Source organism: Ruditapes philippinarum, unplaced genomic scaffold (assembly GCF_026571515.1).
Source record: "Ruditapes philippinarum isolate M1 unplaced genomic scaffold, ASM2657151v2 ctg1368_1_1_1_1, whole genome shotgun sequence".
Lineage (NCBI taxonomy): Eukaryota > Metazoa > Mollusca > Bivalvia > Venerida > Veneridae > Ruditapes > Ruditapes philippinarum.
In genome coordinates, this window is record NW_026861205.1 from 202,681 (window position 1) to 225,848 (window position 23,168).

General features: G+C 32.5%; 2 protein-coding genes and 1 long non-coding RNA gene across 3 annotated transcripts; all 3 read right to left on the reverse strand.

Moving 5' to 3' along the window:
* Positions 1-272: 272 nt before the first annotated feature.
* LOC132714871 (uncharacterized) lies at positions 273-5,937 on the reverse strand. Its single transcript, XM_060697788.1, has 2 exons — positions 5,694-5,937; positions 273-2,759 (listed from the first exon to the last, which is right to left on the reverse strand). Exon 2 carries the CDS (start codon positions 2,748-2,750, stop codon positions 507-509), a length of 2,244 nt encoding a protein of 747 aa, XP_060553771.1. The 5' UTR covers positions 2,751-2,759; positions 5,694-5,937; the 3' UTR covers positions 273-506.
* Positions 5,938-16,009: 10,072 nt separating this feature from the next.
* Positions 16,010-16,677, reverse strand: LOC132714872 (uncharacterized). The gene has a single exon (XM_060697789.1). The coding sequence runs from the start codon at positions 16,625-16,627 to the stop codon at positions 16,196-16,198; it is 432 nt and encodes a 143-aa protein (XP_060553772.1). The 5' UTR covers positions 16,628-16,677; the 3' UTR covers positions 16,010-16,195.
* Positions 16,678-16,948: 271 nt separating this feature from the next.
* On the reverse strand, positions 16,949-18,356 carry LOC132714873 (uncharacterized). Its single transcript, XR_009623623.1, has 3 exons — positions 18,085-18,356; positions 17,625-17,770; positions 16,949-17,192 (listed from the first exon to the last, which is right to left on the reverse strand). It is a non-coding gene; the product is annotated as an uncharacterized LOC132714873 (long non-coding RNA).
* Positions 18,357-23,168: the final 4,812 nt, after the last annotated feature.

Here is a 23,168-nt window from a genome sequence, read left to right on the forward strand (position 1 = left end):
GCACTAGGTTGATTTTGTCATAAAACGGCTCATATACTATTTGATGTAAGTTATACATTGATAACATGTGGAATTAAATCCTAAGAAATGTATAGCATTGGCTAAAATATTGAGGCTTTTATAGTTGTAAATAGCTTTATGGATGCACATCATTTATTTTCATGAAATCGGATATTTGCAAAATAGAGAACATAAGAATCCCTATAGGAAGTCCAAAACAACAAACTTGAAGTTGTTGCAGGCTCTGTTTGATTGAGAACACAATATGCATATCATATATGTTTTTTTATTTGTTACCTCATTTCATATATCAATTATAAAATAAGCATATATTCATAAATGCGTTGAATAGTATTAATAAGAAGCATAACTTAACCAAGATTAAATTCATATACATTTGTACGTTATTTGTAAAATGCATTGATACAAATTACAAAGCCATGCAGCAATTAGTCAAATATATGTGAAATGGAAATGACATTCTAAAAAACTACATCGTGCAATATCTAGAGGTTGGCGTAATAAACCCAACGAATAGCACATAAACAAGGTTTTATCAACCAGTTTGAAACAAAAAGCCATACAACATTTGGCCTGAGTCTTTTTGTAAGCCATATTCTCAGCTCGTCTTTTTTCTCTTCATCTGAACGCAGATTAAGCAATGTGTTGGTCCAGTCTATGTAACGGAATCGTTTTAGAGGATCAGCGTCCTTCCGGCAATTATCAGACCTTATAACCAATATATTTTCATGCTCAATTATTGACTCCGCTACTGACATCAAAATCGTCATTTCATATTGTAACTTAAAATAAAGGTTGTCATTCAAGTAGTTCTCCGAAAGAATGAGTATGAAAACCTTGCAGGTTCTAATATATTCTTTCAAGGCGTATCTGGTATCCATATTCCCGGGAATATCACTGTACGTGTGTACTTTATATCCCAAATCGCACATAAATGGTAAAAATAACTTTTCAGCTACATCTTGGTCTTCGTCACAATATGATATAAAAATGTCACATTTTGGTACATAAATTTTGTCTTCTGAACATTCAATTTTCTGTTCAGTGAAGAAGCAGTATAGTAAAATTCTTTGCATTTTGTAAACGATAATGGCTGCAAATAATGAGAACGCCAACATACAAACTATATAAAGGTGTTCTAGGTTTTTTTGCTGTATGAATCTTTCCTCCATTTTGGAATAAAACACATTTTGTTTCATGTATGAATCCATAATAATATCAAAAGGGTCGATATAAATGGAGCCACTCCTACAGCATTCTAACATAGCTAAGAAAAATGATGACTGCAAAACTTCATCAGGTGGTTTAAGAGTTAACGATAAAGGAAACTTTACCTCAAAGGCGTCATCAAAGACAAAATAAAACTCGTGAATTCCATAAGCCTTTGGGCAAACACAAAACGAAACATTAACTCTTAAAATTGAAGAGTGGTTCTTTACTTCAGAAGTTAGCTTGAACAAATTTCGGTTATGATGAAAAGAAACTGTCGGATTACAAGATGATTCCAATGGGCACACATCTCTAACATCCCTCCCGTTGATCAGATACACCGGTTTCATCTTGAGCCCGTGAAATCGAAACGTTGATATTTTGAAGAAGTTATTTATTGTAACCAATGTTCCTACATCTCTTTTGGCTACCAAAGGATACTCAAAAAGAATCAAACAAAACTTAAGAACTTTCCTTTCTACAACATTTTGCTCAACATCAATGAACTGCTTAAAGTCTTTTCTGAGCATTTGATATTTTATCTTTTTACCTCTTAAAGAATAATTCTCCGTGGTTTTTCTGTGTAACACATACATACCAGCGTCTTTATAATCCGTGACTTTTACAAGGAAATGAAATGAAAGTGTCCTCTCGGATGTTGTATGCCAGTAAGTATACTTTCCGAAGGAGTTTTCGAAAATTCGTGTTCCATTAAATGACCAGTAGTATTCCATATTTTGGTAAGCTGAATATTGATCGCGCGATATATCAAACGTGACTAAGAAATCCTCACCTATAAACGTTTTACAGAGTTTGCTGTTTTCTTTCATTGACTTGCTAATGCTCTCCAAGATTATCAGCCGGTCGCCTATATAAGATATAGAATCGTTCATATAATACACGTTAACGCTCTCCTCCAGGTCAGAACCACTAAACCACAGTTGATCAGGGAAAGATGTATAAGGAATGCAATCGTTTTTTTCTATTTCGTGAATATTAATCTCTTTAAGCCCATGGTCTTTGTAGAAATAATTCACTGCATTAAATAATGTATATATAATGTATATGAATGTTGATAAAGTACAGACCATGTTTAAAGCCCATATTCCATAAAACAGGTATTTCTTCCACGCTGCATGACATTGTAGAATATCATTCTGTAGTTTTATCCAGAGCTGTATTTTTTCTATAACTTGCTGAAACCAACTGCATACCGATGGTATCAAAATGAATTGAAAGTACAGAATGAAAAGACCAAGAAAAATAGAAAAATCTATACCTACATCCAAAATATAGTACCATAATAAACACGAAAATACAAATGACAGACTATTTAAGATCAATGAATTCTCAAAGGCAGTGCTCTTCGGTAAAAGTTTAGTTGCACCATAAAAAGAAATCATGTGAAGTGTAAATAAATAAACAAAATATTTTCCTTCAAATGCGAAGAATAAAGGAAAATATGTTCCACATTGAACTATACGTAGACATATTCCACCAAATCTTGAGGAAAACGCCATCACTCTGATCTGTAAGGAAAAGAAGACAAACTGTCAAATTATAGAAGCATATTCATTTAATTCAATCAAATACATAATATGAGTAGTTTGAAGCTATGGACCTTTGCTCAACTCGGTGTTGTTCTTGTCTTCCTTTTTTCAATTCCTTTCACCAAAGTAAAAAGTCTTAACACTCCAAATAGAAACAAGAGCCATGTCAACATGGCCATCCCCCGCCGAATGTGTTTGCTCATTGGAAGAATGTATATGTAGTAGAGCGGAATAATTCCATTTTAAGAGGTCTTTTGGTAATGAAAACTGATGGCTATAGTGATTACAGACTTTGAAACCTATGTGAATACTGATGGCTGAAAATAACAAAGGGCAATTACTGAAAAATAATGCAGGGTAGGTTATCATTCTTGTGTGCTGCATCCCTCCTCAGTAAAATCTATCCACCTATGAAGTTTCAAGTTGATACCTCAAATACTTTTTGAGAAAAAAATTGAATTGAAAAATTAAGTATGAAAAAGAACAAAGGGCAATAACTCAAAAATTATAAAAGGTAGAGTTATCATTCTTGTGCAGTGCACACCTCCTGAGTGAGATGTATGCACCTATGAAGTTTCATTTTGATATCTCAAAGGCTTTTTGAGTTATGCTCTGGACAAAAATTAATTTTAAAAAATAACAAAGGGCAATAACTCAAAAATAATGCAGGGTAGAGTTATCATTCTTAAGCACTGCACTCCTCCTCAATGAGATCCATCCACCTTTGAAGTTTCAAGTTGATACCTCAAATACTTTTTGAGATAACCTCTGGACAAAATAGCATAAAAAAGCAAAGGGCAATAACTCAAAAATTGTATAGGGAAGAGTTATCATTCTTGCGCACAACAATCCTCCTCAATAAGATCTATCCACCTATGACATTTCATGTTGATATCTCAAACACTTTTTGAGTTATGCTCCACTCAGGTGAAAAATTAGGTATGAAAAATAACAAAGGGCAATAACTCAAAAATTATGAAAGGTAGAGTTATCATTCTTGTGCACTGCACACCTCCTGAGTGAGATCTATGTACCTATGAAGTTTCATGTTGATATCTCATAGGCTTTTGGAGTTATGCTCTGGACAAAAATCAATTTTGAAAAATAACAAAGGGCAATAACTCAAAAATCATGCAAGGTAGAGTTATCATTCTTGTGCACTGCACTCCTCCTCAATGAGGTCTATCCACCTATGAAGTTTCAAGTTGATAACTAAAATACTTTTAGAGATATGCTCCGGACAAAAATGTCGGACGGAAGGACGGACGGTCGGACGGACGGACGGAGACTATTTCTATATCCTCCGCCGAAATTTTTCGGCGGGGGATAATTAAATAGTATTGATAGGTAAAATTCGTTGCAAGATTATTTTAGCCATGTAGTCACAATTTCACTCAATCTGTAAATGATGCCTTCAAATATAAATAACTGACAATTAAAAGACAATTTCACAATAGCTATCAATGAGAATTCCGAATTCAGAGCACTTCACGACTGGAATCACTATAGTGACCGATCAATATCAACTTCAATTTCTAACAAAAATAAAACAACAACAACAACAACAACTAAACCAGACAAAATTCTTGTTATTGTCTCTTGTGCCATCTCCCTAAATTATTCGTTATCTTTCAATGTGAAAACTTGACTTCAGGTTCGGCTTTTGAACAAATATTAATATTGTTCGTATACACATTTCTCATATATATCACAGTGGTGTTACCGAAAGTTTTACCCATGCCCAAAATTTTATCAGGCATCGGTGCCAGATGAGTCCCGTCATTAATAATGACAACATTTTGGCGAATTTTATAAATCAGTTGCTAAGAATGATTTCATTCTTTGGCGATATGTAGAGAGTTGAAAATTCATAGAAGATTCATAAAAAAGTGGCAAGTTATTCAACAATGAGACATAAACCCTACACCTTGATTCCAAACTCTCAAGATTTTGCTAATGAATATGAAAGGCATTAGACTACTCGTATACGTGCCAAAAATATTTCTAGCGACAATAAACTTAAACTTTAGTTTAATCCAAAACTCCATAGAGGGAGAGGACCATCCAAAGTATCTTCCTACAAAATATGGCATAATGTGATGCTAAATATTTGTGCATGAAACCATTAATAATTTGGCATCAGCTAAATTTTAGTCTTAGAAATGTTTGCAAATGAGCTGCGCCATGACAAAACCAACATAATGGGTTTGCGACCAGCATGGATCCTGACCAGTCTGCGCATCCGCGCAGTCTGATCAGGATCCATGATATTCGGTATCAGTTTATCTACTTGTTACATGGTTTGTAAGCGAAAAGCATGGATCCTGATCAGACTCTGCGGATGCGCAGGCTGGTCTGGATCCATGTTAGTCGCAAAACCATTATGTTGGTTTTGTCATGGCGCGGCTCAAATATGTTCGCTTGAGACAGACCCTTTCTGTCGATTGGAAAAGTGTCAGATCTTTCTATTTGAGATACGTAAAGTAATTGTCTATTCACATATAATATAAATCATTAGTAAGTTTATGTTACCGCGAATATAATACATATCTTTGCCTGACCCCCATGTCAACCTCTATTTGCATTGATTTGTTTGTACTAATATTAAATGAAATATAAATGTTTAATTGTTTACTACATATAAGCACATTCATTCCCGTTCAATTATCTGCGAATTCGCTATGGCGAGTTAACCATAAAGTGACTAATAGCCACTCCATCTGTACTACAGTACTTTGATTATTAGGAGTGACCGACTGGTTTAAACATGTATGTCTAAGTTTGTGTATTTAAACCACTGTCAGTGTGCCAATCTTAAATTTATTTTTGTTATTACAACTTGTGTTTCACTTTTAACAAAGATGATATGCTTTTAAAATTTATTTAAAAAGTGAAAAAAGTTAATGTAGTTACCTTGTAGTCCAATGAATAGAATATCTGTGCCCATGTCACTAATGTAAGTAATAATAACGTGTGGATTTTATGAACGTATCGATTTTGGAAGTATGTCAATAGATCTATTTTTATTATGGATAGAAACGAATACCAAAATTAATACTCTAGTATTCGGTCATTATTCCGATCGAGTACTCTGGTAATCGGATGATTTCCAATGATCTTCAAAGTTTATCACACAATATCAACACCCTCTATGCTACTTTCGTTTACTATCTAAATACTATAATAAATAGGACTGCAAGGGAGGTAACTTAGAATATAACCAAAAACAAAATTAATAAAAATTTAATCAACAACGTTACATTTTACAACGTTTTATAAATGCACAATTTAAGGTAATTTAATATCATGAGAGGAAAAATGACGAAAGCGACACAGGCGCGTGTTAAACTGTTTATCGACTCCTTAAATTTACGATATCATTTTCGCACCTCGACTGCACTTACATCTCCGAATTTCTGACCGAAACTTAAAAATGCCAAAAAACAAGGTCGTCAAGCTTGGTTAGCCTTCGACACGCTTTTTATTGACGGGGTACCAGTAAGCGATAAAGAGTCCGACAGAAGCCAGATGCAGAACGGGAACCTGAAGTAGGGACTCGATGAGGCTGGACTGTCCATATTATCATGGAATGTAAATGGACTTAATAGATCTAAATTAGAGGACAATGATTTTATAAAGAAACTGTGTAATAACGATATTATATTTTTGTTTGAGACTTGGGGTAATAAAAATTCTAATTTTGATATAGATGGGTATACAACTTTTAATTTCTATCGTAAATTTCAGAACCGGCGAGCAAAGCGATCTAGTGGTGGGGTATTAGTATACATTAAAAATGAAATAAGTAAAGGGGTTACCGTTGTACAGAATCATTTTGACACTATCATTTGGTTGAAACTTGATAAAATATTTTTTAATCTTACAGATGACATTTACTTAGCTGGTGTATATATATGGGTGGAAGGTTCCCCTGCTTATAACTTTATCAATGGTGATTTATTTGATATTGTTCCAAACGATATTTTACTTTATGAAAATCTTGGTATTACATTGTTTATGTATAGAATCCTTTGTAAATGTTGTGAGAAGCGTGGCAGATCCATTATTTTGTAAACGTACTATAACATATATTACGCCACGTGCCGATGGTAAACTATGTAAAAAGGCGGAGTGGTTTGATGAAGATTGCAAACGTTCAAAAGAGGTATATTTAAATTCTGTATATAAATATAATATGTGTAAAATGATGTAAATAGAATAGAATTTTGTAATAATAAACTAATTTATAAAAATGTTGTTAAAAAAAAGAAACGTACGTAGTTATGAGTTAAAAAAATTAAGAGAAATTGAACGCCTTCGTCACTGTAAACCTAAAGATTTTTGGAAATTGTTTACTAAAAAGACGATACATAAGAATAGTGTTTCCATAGAAGATTTCTATGAGCATTTTTCTACCTTAAGTAATGATTTGCCAAATGTTTTGCATGCCGAAAGTGAATTATTTTGTGAAAATTTAGATTTTTTAAGTAATGATGTACTGTACGAGGAGCTAGATGAACCTATAACAGTTGATGAGATAAATTGTGTTATTTGTCAGTTAAAGAAAAATAAGGCTTTTGCAGGTGACCAGTTATTGAATGAGTATTTTATAAATTCGTCCGATATTTTATCATCGCATTTAGTTGATATTTTTAATGGTATTCTGAACTCTGGTTTTTTTCCAGATTCATGGATGGAAAGTATTATTGTACCTCTGTTTAAGAAAAATGACCCTGCACTTGCTAGTAATTATAGAGGAATCAGTCTCGTTAGTTGTTTTTCAAAGATATTTACAGGTGTTCTGAATAACAGATTGACAAAATGGTCTGAAGAAAACGACAAAATTAGTGATGCACAATTTGGATTTAGGAAGGGTCGCTCCACAGTTGATGCTATATTTGTTTTAAATGCTGTTGTTCATAAAATTTTAAATGAAAATGGACGTCTTGCATGTGCCTTTATAGATTTTCAAAAGACTTTTGATAGTGTTTATCGTAATGGTTTATGGTTTAAACTATATAACATTGGTGTACGTGGAAAAACTTTAAGAATCATCCATGATATGTACTCTAAAGTAAAAGCACGAATAAGGAGCTGTAAACCATATTCAGATTTCCTGGAATGTTCAATTGGTCTTAAACAAGGGGAGGTAATGTCCCCGATATTGTTTTCTATGTTTTTAGAAGATTTAGAAATGTATTTATTAAATTATATTAATTCTGGTTTAACATTAGATGATATTACATTTATTCTCATGTTATTTGCTGATTATATTGTTTTTTAAGTAAATCCCCTGAAGACTTACAAAATAGTTTAAATACATTATATAATTACTGTACTTTATGGGGCCTTAAAGTAAATGAAGGTAAAAGTAAGGTTATGGTTTTTAGGAAGAGGGGTCCGATTAGAAATAATGAGTATTGGACATATAATAATATTCCCTTAGAAATAGTCGACAATTTCAATTATTTAGGTACTGTTTTCAATTATACAGGTAGTTTTACCTTAAATCAAGAGTATTTAGTAGGGAAAGCTCTAAAGGCGTTAAACGTTTTATTGTTTAATAAAAAACAGACACCGGTTAAATTTAGTACTTCTTTGCAATTATTTGATGCTTTTGTTGTATCTATTTTAAATTATGCCTGTGAAATATGGGGATTTAGTAAAAGTAAGGAAATCGAACGAGTACATCTAAAATTTTGTAAGTCCATGCTATGTGTTAAGCAGTCAACTAGCAGCATGGCTATTTATGGTGAGCTGAAAAGGTACCCTTTATATGTAAACAGATATGTACGGATTATCAAATTTTGGTCAAATATTGTTAACAGTAATAATGTTATAGTTAGATACTTATATACATCAATGTTAATGATATCAATAGAGGAAAAAAAATAACTGGTTGTCTAATGTGAAAATCATGTTAGATAATGCAGGTTTGTCATATATATGGTATAATCCAAGTATTTATAACCTTAAAAATGTACATTTATTATTTAAGCAAACTCTTATTGATCAATTCATCCAGTCATGGTATCATAATGTAACAACTAGCCCGAGCCTAGGCACATGTAGACTTTTCAAGACGTCATTTGAGTACTCACTGTATCTTGATAAAATTCCTAAGAAATTTAGGATTGCTTTTACAAAATTAAGATTATCATCTCACCAACTTAGAATAGAAACTGGACGGTATGGTAATTGTAGAAATGAACGTAGTGAGAGATATTGTCTTATTTGTAATACACGTGATAAAGAAGACGAATTTCATTTTGTTTGTATTTGTAATGCTAATAATGATATACGTAAACAGTACTTAAAGAAATATTATTATAATAGACCTAGTGTCCATAAATTCGTTGAACTAATGCAGAATACCAACAGCAACATGCAACTTAAATAATGTAAATATATATATGAAGCGTTTGAAATACGTCAGGGTATTGTTAATATGATATCTGAATAAGCTTATTACTGTATATACCAAAAATATACAAATTGTCCGTGTTGTAATTCAATAATTTCATGAAACATTTGACTGATTTTGATTGTTTTTTAGCTGTAAGTCATTAAATATACAAAATCTCCATTAGTTCAACCTCCTTGTTTCCATTTTCTTTCTTGTTTTGACTATATGTATCATATTTTCCGCTAAAAATATAATTGTCTATAAATTTGTGTCATGTTGACATGTTATATTGTATCATTGTATATATGTGTTGTGTAGCAAGAAACGTCATGTTTACGTTACCAAATAAAATATTTTGAATATTGAATCTTGAATCCGAATTTCTGAACTCATTGGATACAGTAAGTAATAATAGAAAGAGCACCGGAACACGAGGCTATCTGATTTGTACGAAGGGGCGTAGCCCCCGAGTATTAATCAGATTGCCAGGTGTTTTGATGTTCTTTCTCTTTTGTATCATAGTCAAACATAAAAACACGTTCCTGTTGTGACAATATGAAACCCCGGGAAAAAGTAACCAATGAACGAGCATCTAAATATGATATTTCTGTCGCTTTCCTTTTCTCTTCCGTCACAATAAGTAAACGCCAGCAAAAATGAGCCAATCAACGGGCATGCTCTGGAGTGCGGGTAACTAATACATGCACTCCAGTTAACGCACTGTGCATGTATATGTATACGATTTAACTCTGACACATTTTCAACAGAAAAGTCCCCAAACTATGATGCAAATGAAATCTTATATTTCTTCAAGCGCCAATAATTAAAACAAAGATATCTCTGATCCAATGATTTAGGTTAATATTTGAATATACGTGTATTCGTATTCAGACACGTACAAATGCGATTTATCAGTGTTTTAAAGGTTTCATTATATTTAAAATCATTATAATATTATAATCAATATTAAATATCAATAAAGACACAAACAATTAAGGGGAAAAAATCTGGAATCAAAACGATCCATCCGAAGCACTTATCACAACAAAATTACATGAAAATCGCAGACTCGGTTTGATTGAGTCTGTACATGAGGGATTATGAATAAGTTCAACATCCCTCACAGCCCCCCACGGCCCCACCCCCCCCCCTTGGCACTGGCTTGAGAGGTACTTAATTCTCAAACAATTAACAGTGCTGGCATCAATGATCCGAATGACCAGAAAAATATAACAACACTGAAAGAATATAAATATAATGCAAATATAATTCTACATTAAGCCGGTGCTAGGGTGGCGTGAACGGTAACTTGCACTTTCTAGTACCGTCCATTAAGGCCCCCACTATATGTACATGTGTAAAAAATAGCAAGAAAGACATCATTTGGCGACTGTATAGTACATAGAGGTACCACCGTTTAAACGGTATCGTTTCGGTTCTTGGCAATCGTGTTAACGTTTTACAAAATAAATTGTAAACGTGCATGGGAGTATGGAGCAGAATTTGGGTATTTATTCATTTGACTACTTGTAGTTTTCATTTGCTTAAGTTTAAATCACATTCCTGCAAATTTGATTCATCTGTGAGTAAATCAAAGTTCTTTACTTAAATATTTATTTATTCTTTCTTACTATGTTTATAGTAAGTTGTAATATTCTAAAGCCAATGCCAGTACTTCATCTTAATTCGTTAAATTTAATATTAGATACCAATCAATTACTTTTTGTATTAAACATGTGCTACATTGTATTTCTACTTATTTAAAAGAAAGTGTGTTTTCTCGAACTTGTTTCTTACAAATGTATTTGTGCAACTCTTATTCCCATTCGATTCACACTGAAAATAAATTTGTATGTAGAGGCTATAAGAATTGTTGTTATAGAGATTTATCCATATTCTAACTTTATGAAATTATTATCATTAAACAACCTTAAGCGAAATAAAACTGACTCATTTAAATAAAAACTAGAAAGCACGTGATTAATATTTGCTTTTTGTGTCCTAGATTGGTACCAGACCTAAAACTCTAGCGAAAAATCTTAGTGACGGGAGATAACTCATGTATCGCTTCGGTATTTTCCGTGAGCACAAGGTGTGAGGATACAATGCTACGCGGCGATTTAATCCAAGTTTATAGGTAGCACACCACAGTAATGTAAGCCAGAGCTTTGAATGGCCAGGGAGGATTTCTTGGATATAGTGAATATTCTGGATTTTACCTTTTACCCCATGAGCATATTGTGAAAAATGGCCGTTTTCAATGAAAAACCTCCTGTTACAAGTTCAAACTGCTATGAAACTATGAAAAATGCTTCAATACTGATGAAACTTGGCACAAATGTTGACTGGACCATAGGCTCTGTAACAGCAGGCTCAATCGTTAATTTTCTGTTACCATGGCAACGGGGTGACGTCTTAAAATTGCGAAAAATCACTATTTTGTATTGTTTTTTTTCCATCAAAACTGATTTCAAAGTGCTGCAACTTCTCAATGAATTAAGATAGAGTAAAAGGCTTTTCAGCGTCGGTTACTAGTTACCCTGAGATCGACCTGAGGCCAGTTTAGACTGTCACATATCAAAAATTTCTTGGCGATGAGGGGGACTACCGCCCCCTTCAAACACCCCAAACAGAAGGGGGCACATCCCCCTTCTGGCAACCCCCTGATGTTCTATTTTGATTGGGGCCGAAAAGTGGTCACTTTTTAAACAACAAATGAAAAACAGTGTTGGGGGCCTAATAGGACATTTTTCACTGTTTATGGCCTCAAAAAGGGGGGGGGGGGGCAAAAAGCCGTCAAAACACGTCTATATAAGGAAAAAGGTTAAATGATGGTTGTCTTTAAAGTGCATTTTCAGCATGAAATTTGTTCTTGTGACATCTAATATGATCACTGGCAAATTCGAAAACATGGCCGGAAATCTCATGCTGTTGATAATAGATGTCAAGGCCGCCATTTTTGTAAACATTGCTACGGTTAAAACAAGTCATTTTACAGGGGGGTACCAACTTTTAGCAGTAGCAAAAAATCTACAAGGTTTAGCACCAGTTTCTTTGTGATATTTTGCATGTATAGGGAGTTGCTAAAGCAGAGACGTTATTCCTTTAGCCTGTATATTTGCAGGTATTTTTTGCCACAGGGACGAAATGTGTTGTTTTGGGTCTCGGGCCACTGTCGGTTTTGGGCTTCAACGGAATGAATTGCAACTTTTTTGACTGCCTGCCTATTGCAGATTGGATGATTTCTTTGTAGATTTGCAATCTTATGTCATATATGTTGTAATGGTATCTGTTTAACTCTGATACATTAACCTTGACCTTTATATGTTAGCACAGTATTATTCCATGAATGCCTGAATGGGCAGCTCATATATATAACAGGCGATTCCCGCCATTTACCAGTTCTTAGATTAAACTAGATTTATTCACATCTGTGTTCTTCTTATTGATTTACTTCAGAACTCCGTATAATTACAAGCTGTATGTATACGTACACAAAAAAGAAAATATTACATATGTTCTCAACAAAATGTGTTTTCTTTTTCCAGGTTGTATAGTTTGGTATCAGAATTATTAGACGTATTGCTTGTAGGACATTGACGGCAGGAACTTAACAGTGGAGTGCTACCCTGAATTTTCGTGGATTTTTTTGAAGAGAATATTTCAACGGTTACACCGTCAGAAATTACGGACTTGTACGGAAATATTGGTTCCCGGCCAGATGTATAAATTTAAATTTCAAATGTAATTTCGTATTCGTGTTATTGCAGTTCGTATTCGTCTAGGTGCGTTCGTATAGATTTTATTTCAGTGTTATGTAACCCACTTTGTATTCTTAAAAGAAAGGACGTTCAAGATCATAAGTTAAAACTAAATTATTCAAATTGAAAAGGAAAAAGTATGCATCATAAGGTCTAATCACGTAGTTTAAACAGGAAGTAGAAACAATTGATCCTTACATTCTGCAGTATCAAAATACAAATGTTTAACTGTCAATTAAAGAGTAGCACTTAAACTTGTTTAAATCAATTTAAATTTATATGATTATAGATAAGAATTTAATGTATACGAATATAAATAAGATAAAAAGAAATTGAAAGATAAACAGCGAATAAATACCCAAATTCTGCTCCATATGGGAGCATTACCGTTCATGAACAGAGTCAGTCAAACCGAGCCTGTAACATTTTTCAATTTGTCGGTTTGGGCGTTCTTTAGGGATTCCGTTTTTCTCTATTTTATATAGTCAATAGGTTTTATGGATTTTCCTTGTGAAAATTAAATTATTCTAGATTTTAAAACCACTGATTTTAAAACATCTGATTTTTTTTTCTGCTAAAAATATGAAAATGAATTCATTATATTTATTTTGTTGTTTGTATTTTTGTTTTTGTTTTATATTGTTAGTTTATTTACTTTTCTTTTAACATGTAAAATATCAATTCTAACACTATCGGAATTTTTCCTATATAGACAAAAAAGGCCAAAAGCGTGCATTATTCTACAACAATGCACTCGCCGTTCTTATTACATGTACCTCCCTGTGTATTTTCATACCGACACACAATCTCCTTCGCAGTTATCTCCCCTTATCAGTACAGAGATTACAATTCTGCCAAGGGAGGTTATCACTGTGAGGAGTTGACAGCGCCATTTTGTTTGAAAGAACAAAATTCGAAAGTTGTTGTGGAAACTATGTAGAATGAAAGAAAATGGTCTAACTAAGAAAATGAATCGAACATCGGCGTTTAAATTGTTGTTTACGTGACGCCCCAATGTAGCGCCAAACAGCACGTGCAAAACAATCAAATCAAGAACGCTATTAAATTTAATCTAATTTTACAATCAGTACTTTGTATTTTGCTTGAAAATATATTGTGAAATAAAATAAACAAACATAGTTTTATCAACGTATTCAAAATTCGTTATTCTACACAAGGTAAATTAAACGACGATTTTTAACAGCCTTTAAAGAACGTTTCTAGTGGAAACTCTGAGGCGACACCAAACATATATTTCAACTTAAGAAATAATATATCCCAAACTGTGATTTTATTGCTCAATAACATCATTGTTTGGAGTTCGGATGCGGGGAATTATATCACGAGGGCGTAGCCCGAGTGATATAATGATGCGCATCCGAACGACTACGAACGACTACTACTACTTAATCAACAAAATATTGATTTAAATTTAACTTATAGGTATTTTTGACTAAAATGCAAATGTAAAAGACTGTGAAAGATGAAATTACTTTCAATCTTTATAAAGTCACGTATTTGTTAAAGTTTTTCCTGAATCGAACGATTTTCGTATTTACAAGAATGTAACCAACTCTACGTTCAGTTTATGGTTTCTGACCCGACACTGAAGCAAGAAATGGCCAAACAGTGATTTGTTGTGTCAACTGATTTTCGAAAATCATTGTACGCCAATAAAACCTATGAACCAATAGAGGTTTGATTTACTAAAGCCCTACTCGTCAGGATAAGCGAACAATATTGCTTCTGCTAAAATGTTCGGTTTCTCCTAGTTTAGCCTTTATATTCCCGAACTCTTTCACTTAAAAGCCGGACACATTATCATATCTTGCTTGGTAAAGTCGGACACAACACAATTTCGTTTGGTGAACGTCAGACGCAAGACCATCAGGACTGCTTTGTATAAGTAGGACACAGTACCATGTTGTTTTGTAAATGTCGACACAATACCTTGGTGTTTGGTAAAAGTCGGACACAATACAATGTTGTTTGGTAAAAGTCGGACATAATTCCGTCTTAGTCATACTTCATAGCACTTACAGCTCATCTATTTTACTTTTAATTTTATTTTACTTAAAATTCTATCTTGTAATAGAAAGACATAGAATCTTTAAAGAACGTGCAAAACGCCAAAATTGAAAATGCTACAGGCCCAGTTTAAATGAGCCTGTTCATGAACGATACTGGAAAGTGCAAGCTACCGTTCACGCCTCCTTGCACAGGCTTAAGCAGTATTCAACATTAAACAGGTACATGTACTGGTGACATTTTTAATTTTAAAACATCCGCAGATGTCAATGCGACAAGTTAGTGCCATTCCATGAAAAGCGGCGTATGGTGCCCCGCTTAAACGAATACGTGAGCCCTGAACGGGGAAACGATGAACGAAGCTAAATAAAATGGAATTAAGAAAGGGGATCAGAGGCTATGAATGTTAGATAAGCTGCCAGTAGACAAATTTAAAAAGCAGGCAATATATCCTAAGAGTGATTGTACAGTATTCAATTAAGAAATACTCGAACCACCAAAATAGAGATGAAGAATTAAAATTTCCAAAAATATAGCAATAATGTCGCGCTGAACAATCTTCAATGTTCTGAAATATAACGTCTCTGAATATTACCAATATTTATAGTACCAATCAAGTTTTGTTCGGTTCAGTTACAATATTAAAAGATAGTTTCGTGATAGAATCGAGCCTGACGTCTTTCTTTAATTTTTTTCTCTCATAATTGACTCCATTCTTGATGGAAGTAGTACAATAATGATACTGTGATAGTTGAAAGAAATATATGCAAACAAGAAATGTAGATTTGCAGATTTATTAAATAAATATGTGAAGTCTGCATTTATTATTTTATCATATATTAACAAAATTCGGTTATAAAAATAAAAATGTTCAACATTAACGGACAGGGTTATAAATAATATATGCACAATGAATATAAAATAATTATAAAATGATAATAATAATAATATTACAAATGACTAGCTTAATGCTTGTTAAAGCATTTATCTTTTAATCCAAAATATATTTTCTGGCCATATATAATAGTTATAGGGGTCTAAAATATTAGTTTTTGCAATATCCGTGTATGGGAGAAAACCATTTTTCATCAAATAATCAATAATCAATTGTCCATTTTTGGTATGTCTGTGGTGTACCCATTCCATTAAAAATTGCTTTTCACGTTTTTTTGTTTGAAACAAATTATGGCCTCCATTTAAAACATTTCCACTCATGTCCTTCAACATCCATTTTTGATAAAAACGTTATTTGTTCCTATATACGGTACGAGGTCGTCTAACAAAATGGTTTCCGCTTTATGCACGCTGACCTCTGGTTTTATATCATTAACGATATGTGCGCCACCAATGTTTTCTTTTGGAATATCAACGATAACTGTTTTATATTCGTCAGACACGGCATTCAACACGAGTGTCACATTTTCTGCAAATCTACCAGCATGAACTGATTTGGAAAGCAGGATTAAATTGTTGCCTACAGGGTCAACTGATACCACTTTAATTCCAAGTTTACCTGCAAATATTGTATACACGCCAACATTGCATCCTAGGTCTAAAAATGTCATATCCGGGTACTGTTTTAGAAAATCTCCAGTTTGGTTTAGAAGATCCTCTTCCCAAGTGCCGTAACTCTTCAAATGAGCCGAAATCATGTTGTCCACTTTGGAGGAGTACACATAGATCGGTGATTTCCCTTGATACTTTCCCAAAGATAATTTTTCTTTTATTTTTGAAAAAATTCTGTTTTTTCCCCAACTTTATGTTTGTAAAAAATTTACTTTTTTGGGGATAAATTTTTGGTTTTTTGTCTGGTTCGAAACCTATAGGTTTTAGCTTTATTATTTTTGATAAAACGAATTCTCCCTTTTTTTAAACCCTTTTTTTTCTTTACTGAATCTTTTTGTGTTGGTACCCACGTGATTTTAAAAGCCCCCACAATGTTTTTATTATTTTAGTATTGCTTTTTAAATATATAAACTGTTGATCGCTTTACATGTATTCGCATGTTAACCTAAACTATTTACATGTAGAAATCAATATCTCCTGCTTTCACATTTTAAAAATGTACTTCTCTGTAAACACTACTCGTATAAGGCCTTATGGGAATGTTCTGAATTTTCATAAGTCAAGTAAGAAAATATACCATTTTGCACACAAGTATGAATCTTAATATCTGATAAATCTTCTTATATAAAAGCCTTTATCTCTTCACCTCTTCTGAAATGAATACATTTTGTAATTTCAATTAATACATGAACAAATAAGTATGATTATTTCACATATAAAAACCAATATAACCTAACTACACATATGAAGCAACAATATAACAATTAAAATACATGAGAAATAACTAAATACATGAAAAAATAACAATCGGTATGCTTACTAGCATTTCACATATACATGTTTTGATTACATAAATATGTTCCCTTCATATATGATTAATCAATATATGCATGCTTACTTCACAAATAAAAAATCAATATAACCTAACATCACATATCAAAAATAAATACATGTTTTACTTCTTATATTAAAATTAATATAACCTCAATCCTCATTATATTAAAAATCAATACCTCATACTCCACACATTTGAATACTAATAACTACATTCTTCTCATACGGAAAAAATCAATATAACCTCACCTCACATATGAAAAATCAATATAGCTACTGTTCACATAAAAGTAATCCCCTTGTATTCAACAATGATAATAAATAACAACTGTGTCTTCTTATGGATAATGATGCTAAGGGTTTTCGATCTCTTGTCGTCGGAGGCATGTCAAAACCTGCAAAATAATAAAAAAATATTTTATTTCTTTTTAATTTCTTAACTGGTTTTATGTTTTTTTTTAAAAAAAATCATAAAATTTCGTATCATATTTAGCGGGTTTTTCATCAAAAATTTAAATTTAAAAAATAAAACTTAACATACATACTCGACCTTTTTTAAAAAAAAATAAAAAAATAAAAATACCCTTTAAAATTTTAAGCTGTTTAATACCTGAAAAAGAAAATATTCATATAGATCTCATTTAAACAATTCCCAAGTTTTTAGTTAAAAATATGAATTTTTTCATTTAAATATCAAAATTTTTTTTACCTTGTGTCCTATTTTAACAGGACTTCGGTATAAAATTTGATTTAAATCCACCATTAAACACACGGTTTTAAGTAAAATATCATACGTGGTGAGTGTTAAGCAAGTATAATAATCTCGTTCTGATATCTTAATAACTACCGGCAAATAAAATACCTGTCAAGGAGAGAGTGTATGCACATGTATAATAAATCTATATTTAGACAAAATAAACAGTGACGCTCTGATTATTTTGCCAACAGTGGCAGATAATTTACCTTAGGGTGACGTGCTGACAGATTTATCTTACCTTGATGCGCTATACATTAAATTTTAGTTGTTCATACATTAATTTTGTTGTCATTTTAGTGAAATATCGATCTTACAAGATATTGTTTTAACAGGTGAATTTATTTTATCAAAAAATATTGAGCCGTCATTCTTATGGTGCATGTATTAATTTTATTTATTTATTTATTTATTTATTTATTTATTTATGTATTTATTTATTTATTTATTTATTTATTTATTTATTTATGTATTTATTTATTTTACTTTAAAGTTCTTAAGGGATTGAATAATGTATAGAAAATTCATTCACTGTTTATTTCAAATTGTTTTTGCTTGATCGATTACTTAAAATGATTGTGTATATTTTAAAATTTAAACTACTCATTTGGATAAACTTATCTTCTAGGACTTGACTAACTCAATTTAAGCTCAATGGTGTTCAGAGTAATGTGTTGATATGTCACTAAACAAAAAAAAATGAAGGTTCTTATTTTAACCGCTAAGGACGATCTGGTCATATTGTTTGTGCATATATATAAACTCTTTATTTCCGCTTTTCAGCGATTACAACACATACAACATGAAATATATATACAAACATATGATACATGATTATGACAAATGTACATTTATATATTATTAAAGAGAGATAATAATTAAGTTCAAGTTAAATGGTTTAAATATATACATGTATATAGCTTCTATAATGATTAATATTTCTTATATGATTAATATTAGCATTATATCAAAGGTATCTTAGAGCAATAAGTATTTAAGCGTAACAATAAAAAACACAATTTTATATAATTGTTTTAATACATATTTTCATATTTAAATTTCATTTTGAGTTACATACTGATAATGCAATGTAATTATATATGGTTTAAAATGCCTCAGTATTCAACCTAGTTATCACACAATCTTACCTGAAACGAATATAAGCTATGGTAAGTTAGGTAATAACCGCTTAAATATTTTCTGTCATTTGAAGTAACTCCGGCCGTCCTTGGTACTTTTTTTAATTTAAGATAAAACGTTTAGTTATTAAAAACTAAACAATCGTATATAAACTTACAAGCATTTTGTATGAAGTCTTTTTGGAGAAATTCAACTATGTCATATATATCCAAGGCAACGAGGATTTAAAATTGTTCTTAAAAAACGTCTCGGCTGTAATCCCTTTTCAGGAAGTTACTGGAGTTCACAAACTATATTGTTTTTTCAACACTATTAAGGAAAGTTGTTCGAGGCCTTTTTAAGTGAAATACAATATTTGATATTACATGGAGATTTAGGTCAACATTGTTTGATAACCACACTTCTTGCATGTTTTTACATCACTTTGCTTTGGCCTCAACAAGAAACTTTAGCAGTACATAATGCATGTTTTATTGAGTTAAAAGAGTCGGAATTCTTCCATAATATTGATGGGCTATATCGGTATGTAAAGTTTAAAGCGTACAAATCATCATCGCTATTCATTCTTTCTGACCAATGCTGTTGTTATGATATTTGCGTAATAGCGTTAAAAAAAACTGTTCGTTTCCATTGTAACTTGTCAGGAAAGATTGCTGTTTGTAAGTAGGATTCAAATCATATGGAAAAGGTTATATTTTCTTAGAATTTACAGACATTCAGGTATATATCCGCTTTGTCCATTAAACTGTCTGTTTGCATATAGGTGTAATCTGAAATTAAATATTTTTTCTTGTCAATAATTTGAAGGCATTGTGCACAGTTTCTGCAAGGAAATTAAGCTTTCATTTGTCAATTCTGCTATAGCAGGTAACCATCCTCAGCATGCTTAGAGCATATCAGTTCGAGTTCTTCTAGGAAAGTGTTTTTGAATGCATTTGGCAGCTAACCGGAATAATCTTTCCATCTTAAGGATATCAGTGTCTGTCAAATCATTCCATAATTCCGCTCCGTAAGTTGGAAATGTAACTTTTTTCAACTAAAGAGGCCAAAACTAAAGGGATTCACGTCGCCAAGGAGTCTCGTCGATAGATAGAATAGAAAATAGAGATGAGCGGCCTTTCGATACGCGCTTCTACAGCACTTGAACATTTTTGCGAATTGTGTAATTCAATGCCGGCGTGAGTCACCGAGTCCCACCGGACGTAGGGAAGCACTTCGAAATTAATATTTATATCTTTAAACGCATGTCTGCCAGAATTACCAAAGTGCATTAATTTGAATTTACTGTCATTGAATTCATATCCCCATCTGAATGCATATTTGTTTTCGCTATATTCAACTGGTGTTCAAGAGATTTAATGTTTGGCGACAGAATAACGATATCGTCCGCTAGCGTTGGGTACCACTTTCTTATAGATTCAATAACCGTTCCATGACCACTTAAGCTGTAATGACTGAAGAAGTTCGTCTATAAAAAGGAGATACAGCCATGTTGACAAAATTCCTCCTTGACGAATACTTCTGTTGTATTTTAAAGCTTTCAGACAAGATTCCGTTTACTAAGATGTGTCCGGTTAAGCCAGTGGTAACTATTTTTGAGCATTCTTAAAAATATTCCATGAATTCCAAAGTTTTTCAAATTTATATGAATAGCCCATTATGTCTAACATTATCAAAGGCACCAGCTGTGTCAAGAAACATAGCAAAGGTATTCGCATTTTAGTTCACACTGGATGAGCAATCGTTTCTTGAAGATTAAATGAAACCGTTAAGGGGACCTAAGTATTTTTGGTAAGCATTTTGCTGCTCGTTTGGAAAATTCTTTCTATTGGCTTTTGGGCCCATTTATCTAATCGTTTCGTGCAGTATCTTTTTCAAAATGTTTTGTATACTACGGGTAATAGGCTAATTGTCTATAGCTTTTTGGCGCACCTTTCGGTTTTCATCTTTGTATATAGGGATAACTATACCAATTTTTACAGTTAGCAAGGTATTATGGAATGTTTGAATCATAGCAGAAAACAGTTTTTTGAAGATATTTATTTAAAACATCACCACCGAATATAAATGCTCGTTTACGACTTTGTCAATACCCGGTTGCGCTTTTTAAGCGACTTCAGGGCACTTTCGATTTTCAGATAATTTCACCGCTTCAGATAAAATTTCATACGTCTTTATAGTCATCTGATTCTAAGAAATTTTTCACTTCAATGTCTAATTGATCTAAGAATTTAGAGTCAAGTTTTTCATTATTTTTTTGGCGAAAATACCTGTTCAAAAATAATTCCTGAAAATTTTAGCAATTTCATATGGGTCACGGCGTGAGAATGTCATTGTCTTTTAGATCTGTTACGTCTGAAGCTGATTTGCCATTTTTTCTGCGAAATAAGCTCCAGAAAAGGCGCATGTCACATTCTCCGTTGTATTGAGTTCTTCATAATATTTATCACGAAACATATGTATTTTCCTCTTTTTGTGTATTTATAAAAATGTCGCTTGCAGATTTATACAGAATATAATTATTATCAGTCTGATCACGTGATCTCCCATTTAAAATCCATTGTATTTCTTGCATTTCTTTGTTCAATATGGGCAGAATTTAGTTTTGGCGACCAGTAGGGCTTTGCATGCTCATTATAATTGCTTTTTGGTAAGGCGTTTTTTTGAGGCACATTGAATTGCTGACACTATATGAGAATACAGAATTTCGATGCCATGAGGACTAGGAACAAAATCACTTAAATCAAATTCTAATATTTTGTTTCTAGATAATATGAGTACATTTGAAGATCATTGTCTGTACATTTATTCCATGCTATATGATCAGTTTTCGAGAAATACGCCATGATAGATCCACTTATCACAGTGCATATCGGTTGATGATCCGAAACTGAGCAACAATCGTCATCTATAATGTTACATTTAGTAATTAAGTCATTTCTCGATTTAGAAATCATAACCCCGTCTAGCATTTTACGTGTTGGCTTTAAGGTATAATCAAGTCCATTCGTTCGTGTTACTCTCAAATTGTTTTGATTAAGGAACTGTATCAGAGCTGTTGTCCTTTTGTCAAAAGATTCTGTAAAATGTAAATTTACGTTCCAATCAGCACAAAAAAGAACGGTTCCCAAGGGTGAGTAGGTATCGTAAAGACTCTGTAAGTTGTCTAAGCATTCTTTGTATTCTTCCTCGGTATAATTCACAGATGGTATATAAATGCTGAAGATATATACTGGAAGCATATTTTCACAATAAAGTTGAATACCAACAATTCTATGAGAGTTTGTGTTTAATATTGATTTTGTACTAAAAAGCAAGTGATTTCTTATAAAGGATGCTCACACCTCCTTTGCCGCATTTTACCAAACTTTCATCACATACTGTGAGAGCCTTATAATTCCCCGTGAATTGTATCTAGAAATGAGGAGGTAATTGGCTTAAGCTTATGTTCAATGATGCACGCTATATCTATATTATATTTATCAAGTAGATAGCTTATACTTCCAGCTGATGACATGGCCCCCACGAACGTTCCATGTGAGAACGTTGCAGTACATTTTGGTATCAGTAACTATATTGTTGTATGTCATTTAACATGTAGGTATAATAATACTTAGTGTTGTTGTATATATCATGAAGTGGGTTAGTTATCAACTGACGGACAGTCCTGTTTCTTCTTTCTCTTTGTATGTGTAAAACTTTGACTCCCATTCAAGTTTGGAGTACCACCTTCTACAGTATATTTTTGCGGGGCCAAAATTTCTTATCTTCAACAAGATAGCATTGATCTTGGTAAACAGTTTTTTTTGCTGATAGACTACACGATGGGTTCTATAAGTCTTTAACTCCTACAGGTGTGACTTTATTTTCTTTAAGGTATTCGCTAGTATTATGCCATC

Coding starts and splice junctions, on each gene's coding strand:
- LOC132714871 (XM_060697788.1), bottom strand. CDS start 2,750: ATGGCGTTTTCCTCAAGATTTGGTGGAATATGTCTACGTATAGTTCAA.
- LOC132714872 (XM_060697789.1), bottom strand. CDS start 16,627: ATGATTTCGGCTCATTTGAAGAGTTACGGCACTTGGGAAGAGGATCTT.